General features: G+C 58.9%; 1 protein-coding gene across 1 annotated transcript; it reads right to left on the reverse strand.

The window, feature by feature from the left end:
- Positions 1-1,094: 1,094 nt before the first annotated feature.
- HTR6 (5-hydroxytryptamine receptor 6) lies at positions 1,095-4,317 on the reverse strand (the record flags this gene model as incomplete). The annotated part of the gene is made up of 3 exons (XM_082328713.1): positions 1,095-1,570; positions 1,842-2,000; positions 3,589-4,317. 3 exons carry the CDS (start codon positions 4,315-4,317, stop codon positions 1,151-1,153), a joined length of 1,308 nt encoding a protein of 435 aa, XP_082184839.1. The 3' UTR covers positions 1,095-1,150.
- Between the last annotated feature and the right edge of the window lie 2,773 nt (positions 4,318-7,090).

A 7,090-nucleotide genomic window follows, 5' to 3' on the forward strand; every position in this document is an offset into this window, starting at 1 on the left:
AGTCGTCAGCGTGAGCTGGGAAACAGGCAGCAGGCTTGCAGGGAATGAGGCCAGGGAGGGCACGGCAGCCCACCGCCAACCCGCCTCTGCGCCTGAAAGGCACTTGAGGGAGAATTTGCTCAAAGCATTTGTTGTTTAATTTTTATTGAAGTGCCCACTTACCGTATTACTCGCTATTCTCTCTGCTTACGGCTCTGAGGAGGGGTGGGGGGCTGGCAGCGTCGTTTAAAAGACAATATTTGTTTCGATTCTTACTTGCAGGGGGGAAAAAAGTCTATTTTCTAATTGCATCGTCTAAAAATTGACGGATTGTCAGAGCGAAGTATGATGGTCATATGCCAAAAATAGGAAGCTGTAGGATGAAATCTAAAGGGAAGCTTATTCCGGTACTTACTACTGTCAGGATACCCGTAGAGCCACAAACAAGTCGAACACCCACACCCTTGCTGAATATCCAAAAAGCAGCAGTTGAACATTTTGCATCAAATCCAATCCCCCGTAGCGCAGGCTGTTCGTGATTAAACGCGGTGGTTTCACTGCGTTGCAACTCCCTGCTTTCGCAGGAAACCGAGACCGATACAGACCAAATCAGGCGAGGAAATTAAACTCCAAGAAGACGTGATGTTCCGTGGAGTGAGGCAGCCCCAAACCTCTCGTCCGTGAGTCACGGGATGGGGTTTCCGCCGCTCCCCTGGGTGCGCGCGGTGAGACAGAGGCGATCTGCTGAGCTGCGTGAGTGGAAGCTGAAAACCAAGCCTTGGTTTAAGTTTAGGGAGACAAGGAAGAGCCTGGAGTCCAAGGTTCAGACTAACGGGAGATGAAAAGGCCACGAGAAGCAGCTCTCGGAGAAGGGTGAGGCAAAGGAGGGATGGAAAGAGAGCGAAACGAGGCAGGTTAATTCAGCAGTAAAACGTGGCTCTGCACCGTTCAAACCTACCCGCAGAAGGGCTCGCTGACGACGTCTTCTCCAAGGAGATGCGCATTGCGTTTGAAGAGGGCATCGAGCAGCAACGCGTGGGCAGGGGGACGTCCTGCGGCAAATCGGCCCTCCGGAAAGTTCCCATCGGGCTGGGGGACCCTTCCCAGCGCACAGAGGTCCGTAACCCCCCCTCGGCGTCTCCCCCGGCCGCAGCCCCGCGGCCGCCCTCGCTCAGGCCACGGGGGTGCCCAGCTGCTTGCGCTGCAGCTCCGCGTCCGGGGGCTCCGCGTCGAAAAGGTTGACCAGGCGGGCGCCGGGGACCGGGAGAGCGGCGGGGCCGTCGCCGAGCGGCAGCAGGCCGTGTTCGTTCCCCAGCACCCCGGAGTCAACCGAGTCGGTCTCGGCCTGCAAGGTGAGGACGTTCTTGAGGGAGGTGGCGGCGCGGGGTCCGCTGTTGGAGTTCCTCATGGAGAGGGAGATGGCGCTGGGACGGGGCTCCCCCGAGCGCCGGCAGCAGGGCAGGTATTTGCCCATGGCCCTCTTGAAGTCCCTCATGAAGAGCGGGTAGATGATGGGGTTCATGGTGCTGTTGCAGTACCCGAGCCAGGTGAGCACGTCGAAGAAGCCGGCCGGGACGCAGCCGCAGACTGCCTGGCGGGGGGACACAGCAAGGGTTAGCACTGCCTCCCACCGCAGCCCCGATCCAGAGCTGTTTCCCAGGCACGCCGACGTTTGCCTTTCAAAGGAGCCCTCCAAAACCCTTTCGAAGGGTTTTTCCTTGCCGTTGCTCCCTGGGGAAACTGTATCTTTGGCCCAAGAGGCTTTCCAGCAAGACCTGCAGGTGCCTAAGATTGAACCCAGCCGGATTCAAAGTGAAAAGCTTTTGAAAACCCGACACAAAAAACACCCTGTATGCGCTTACCTGCGTCACGTTGGTGACGAAGAAGGGGAGCCAAGCCACGAAGAACATGCCCAGGAGGATGCCCAGCGTCAGGCTGGCCTTCAGCGCCTTCTTGCTGTGCTTGTTGGCGAACCTCCTGCTCTCGCTGCCGGCCGCGGGCTGGCTCGGGGCGCGGGGAACCTGCAGCGGGAGACGGGGCAGTGAGCGAGCGCTTCTTCCCCGGGCCGGAGCCGCTGGCACCGGCGCCGGCCTCCTGCCCCAGAAAAGTGGCGTTTGGTGCTGCAAATCCCGCAAAACCCCCGCCGTTATTGCCCTCGGCGGGAGGATGGCGCACGCCGCGGCCCCTGAGCCATCAATCAGGAAGAGGAAGCAATAGAAACCCTCAACATGGAGAGTACTTTTTTTTTTTTTTACTGTAAAATAGGGGCTTTATCATTAAGACGCTTCTTTTATAGAAAAATCCAACTCAGTCAATGTTTTGGTGAGGATAAAGCATGCCCCAAAGAGGCAGCTCTAGCTGCTGCTGAGAGCAGTAAACTAATTATATTTTTAAAAGCAAGACGTCAAACATTTCAGCCTACAAATACCATAACTCACTCAGTCCTCTATCCACTCTTGCAATCTAAAATTAAATTCTTATCTCAGCCCTCTGCCGTAATTAAGTGAGGCCCCGTTGCCGCTCAGCTTCCTGCTCAAAAAGAGAAGAAAAATCTGGTTAAAAAGATGAAACCCGGGGGTTCCCGGGCTGGCCGCTCCTCGGGGGCTCACCCCCAGCCGCGTCGGGGCTCCCAGGGCTCCGCTGGGCCCTTTGCCCCCGCTGAAACCCGGCCGGCGGCTGTTGGTTTTCCAGGGCAGAGCAAAGGCGGCGCTGGGGCCACGGGGTTGCGGCAGGTTGTGTTTGAGTCCAAAAACCTGGCATCTGGGGGGAAATTAAACATTTTATGATATTGTCTGTTTAGTCTTTGATTCTCATTTTCCTTTGGAAGGTCTGGAGCATCTCATCACGTGTGGGAGCGCGGGCCGGGTCAGAGAGTCCCGGCTCCTTTCTCAAAAGAGAAAGAACAACAAACTAAATCAAGGTATTTAAAGGCAATTAAGTTTGTTTTTTCCCTGTAGGATATGAGGTCAATAAAGCCTATTACGGGGAATTAAAGCTGTTAGATTTAGTGGCAATTACCTTCTCCCGGAGAAACACAAACACCTTTTGGTTATAAAAAACACACACGCTGCTTTAACCAGCAACCGAGTAAGGAGGTGCTGTGCGGCTCCCATAACCAAGCAGGTCACAAAAATAGAAGCTGGCTCTTCGAAATAAGGTGCTCTCCAGAATTTAGTATTTGCTATTATTTAAACTCCTTCTCCCCCATATGCCTCACGCCCACCGTGGCCAAGATTTACACGTGGAAAGTCAGATAAGATTAAACCGCTCTGGGATGACGCTAGCCAAGAGGGGGGCGAAACTGCATTTATTTTGCGCCGCTGAGCATTTTTGCCCGTATCTTAATTTATTTCTCTGCTTCTGCTCGTGCTGTTTCTGTGCTCCTGAGCAGCTGAAAAGCTGGGACAGACCCGGGGCACCTCCGAGGACCCCGCAGAGCCGCCGTCCTCCCATCACGGAGGTGGATGGTGCCCAAAATCTCCCTCCCTGCGGTCCGGTTGCCGACGCCCTTTGCCGCCTCCGGCCCCGAGGCCGTCCCGAAGGCAGAACCGCCCCAGGCACCCAAACCACAGGGGTCTGCAAGGAGCAACGTCCCTGCGGCCACCTTACCTGCGGCGTGGTCTCGTCGGTGGTGGCGGTGGCCACGTTGGAGGCGAGGGAAGCCACCTGCACCGCTTGCTTGCGGGCTGCCAGGAGGATGCGGCAGTAGGTGAAGGAGATGGCGGCGGATGGGAGGAAGAAAGTCAGGCAGGAGGCCACCAAGGCGTAGGGCAAGCTGACCAGTAGCCGGCACTGGTCCTCGTCCCCCCGGGAGGTGACGTTTGGGGACCGGACCTCAAATTCCAGCTCGTGCCAACCCATCTTGATGGGCAGGAAGGAGGCCAGCGCAGCCAAGGTCCAGGTGGCCAGGATGAGCCAGAGGGCTCTGCAGGAGGTCATCCGCAGCTTGTATTTGAGGGGGGAGATGATGAGCAGGTAGCGGTCCAAGCTGATGACGCAGAGGTTGAGGATGGAGGCGCTGCAGCACATGACGTCGAAGGAGTACCAGAGGGAGCAGAAGTCGCCCCGCAGCACCCAGCGGCCGTAGAGCTGGTTGAGCATGGCCGGGGGCATGACCACCAGCCCCACCATCAGGTCCGACATGAAGAGGGACACCAGGAAGTAGTTGGAGGTGTTGCGGAGGGAGCGCTGGGTGACGATGAGGAGGATGAGGAGGAAGTTCCCCGCTGTGGTCAGCAGGATGATGAAGCAGAGGAAAGCGGCCACCCAGCTGCTCCCCACCAGCAGCGAGCGCTCCCCCAGCACGCTGGCGTTGGGGGCCCCCAAATCGCCCTCCATGAGGAGCCGGGCGGCAGGGCTGGCTCCGGGGCTGGGGGGACCTTCTCCGGCCGTGACCTGTGCTAGGTGATCATCGCCGGAGCCAGCTCCAGGGGAAGAAGCACCATCATCTCTCTCTCTCTCTGCTCTGTGTCCGTCCTCCTTTCTCCTCTCCTCCTCCTCCTCTCCCTCTCTTCTCCCACTCTCTCTCTTCACTGGCAATCCGGGCAGAGTGACATTCCCAGGAGCCGATCAGCAGCAGCAAGGTTCCCCTCCCTGTTACTCACAGCCAGGCATTTCCTTGTCCCTGCAAATCCCCCTGCGCTGGGATGTCCCTGGACACTGCTTCTGGGTGCTGGGGACGCTCCGGACACCGGGGAGGCTTGGGATGCGCTGGATGCTGGGATGCTCGAGATGCCAGGGATGCTCTGGACACCGGGATGCTCTGGATGCTCTGGATGTGCTGGACCAGGGAATAATCTGGACCCCAGGATGCTCTGGATGCTCTCGATGCCGGGATGCTCTGGACCCCAGGATGCTCCGGATGCCAGGGATGCTCTGCACCCAGGATGCTCCAGATGCTGGGGATGCTCTGGACCCCCGAGGCTCAGCTCTCGCCCCTCCCGCCGGCCCTGGCTACCTGCAGAGCTCCATCCCCCGGGGCAGAGCTTGGTGCCTGAGCTCTGCTGCTGCTGCTGCAGCCAGAGACAGCGCGGAGAGGCAGAGCAGCCCGGAGGCGAGTACGGGGATGCTCCCAGCCGAGCTCGCCGAGAGGAGGAAGATGCCGCGCGCAGTGTGGGAAGGTGCCTCTGCCCTGGCAGAGGCGCGTGCGGGGCGCAGGGGTGCGTGCGTGTGAGCCTGGGGGGGTGCGTGCAGGTGCCAGCCAGACTTTTACCTGCTGCTCTGTGATGCACAGGAAAGGATGCAGAAATGCCGATTCGGAGGAGGTGGGGCCGGGGGGGAGAGGAGGAGATGAAATGAAATGCTAATGAAAACAGGGATCTGGTCGAAACTCCACAAAGTGGCAGCCAGAGAGTTCCCTTTTCTGCCTTAAAGAGACAGCCAGCACCGCGCTCTGCCTCCCCTGCGCCGGCGGCCTCTGCCAACGCCGGAGACCCCGCGCTCGCCCGCAGGTGGGCAGCGGCCCCCGGGCCAGCAGCTCTGCGGCTAAGCCCAGCCGGCAGCACCGAGCGCGAGGCTCCGTCCTCCGCGCCAGTCGATAAAAAGCAAAATTTTGCAAAGCCAAATAAAAAGCAACAGAACCGGCAGGCAACAGCCCACCGCTGCCTGCTCAGAAAGCAGCCAGAGGCAGGGAAAGGACTCGCTGGCTGATTTTCCAGCAATCTGCAGCCAGGGATGGAGAGTGCGAGCAGAAGCCAAGGGAAAGGCTGCACCCGCACCGGGACAGCCGGCGGTCTCGTCCCTCTGCGCCGGGGTTATTTGGCTGGCCGCGGTGCAGCCAAGGACCCTGCCTTTGCAGGGGCAACCCTGGATGGACCCACGGCAACTTGCCCTTTGGCAAGTGGGAGGCAACGTGTCAGAGAACCCAGCTGGCTTCTTCATCCCTTCTAGTTGAGAAGCCACTTCTGAATCTTTCAGTGCTGTTAGGGATCCCATGCTACCCCCTCCACGCTTCAGAGCCAACACCTCGGGGTGCTCGGCAGGGACTGATTTGGTTTTTTTCATCACCCAGCTGCCAAAAGGGGTTTTTTTCTTCCAACAGATGGCTGCAATTTCTGTTGGGGGGAGACCAGAGCCGAGGACACCAACTCCAGCACAAACCAGAGCCGTGCGCGTGTCTCCGCTGTGCCCCCGGCACCTACCCCTGTGCTCGCAGGGCCAGACGCGGCCCTTTCCTCCCCGCGCTGCCCCCACAGCTCTTGTCAACGCGCTTCCCCTGGGAAGACGCTGCTGCAGATGTGTGGGCGAGCGCCAGCTGTGCACGCCGCGCGTCCTGCTGCACCCCCGGGGCGGCTGCGCTGCCCCAGCCGCCCACCCCAGAACCGAAATTTGTCTCTTTACCAAGATCTACTTTTCTAATCACCTTTTCAACAACTTTGTCGTGCTTTTCTCAGTGGCTGAACGGGCAATTCGGGTCTCCGAGCAAGGGACAGGGGAGATGCACAGCAGGGCTCACCTCTCTGCATGGACACGGCCCATACGCAGCCCATCGCCCTGCCAGGCTCTCCGTGCCGCTGGAAAGCCGTTCACTGGGAAACAGCTGCCGGCACTCGGACCAGGACAAGCTTTCCTGGGAGCCTGTGCACGGCATCTGCCCTCCCTCTGCTTCAGGCCCCTCTCCTTGGATGCTCCCAGCCAAACCTCCCCGGCCACCTCTGCGTCACCGCGTCCTGGCAGGCATCCCAGGGCAGAGCGCACACACGCGAGGCTCTGATCGCAGCAGGAGGTTTCTTCAGAAAAGCGCTTGTACCAGGAAACCCTCACTTCCTCGTCCCATCTGCTTGTTCCAAGCAAGAAAACCCACCCCAGGGCCACACCGCGGCAGCCTCCCCAGCCAGGATAAATCAATGCAGCAGCACAGATTTATCCCAGCTGGGGCCACGCTAGTGCTCAGCGAGGAAGTCGTGCCACAGCGCGAAGCCATGCTTCCTTCTCAGCCCTGCTGCACCTTAGCAGCATCTCAGTTTATCTCCAGAGCTTTTGCTTCAGAGAAGGAGATTTTGGATCAGGAGTGCGGCCTCCACAACTGGGTACGTGGGAGGTTTTGTACGCTTGGTTTGGATGTGTTTGCTGGGGAAGTGAATCTGAATCGATCGAAGCAAAATGTGTTTAA

The sequence above is a fragment of the Platalea leucorodia genome (assembly GCF_965183815.1).
Source record: "Platalea leucorodia genome assembly, chromosome: 17".
Taxonomy (NCBI): Eukaryota; Metazoa; Chordata; class Aves; order Pelecaniformes; family Threskiornithidae; genus Platalea; species Platalea leucorodia.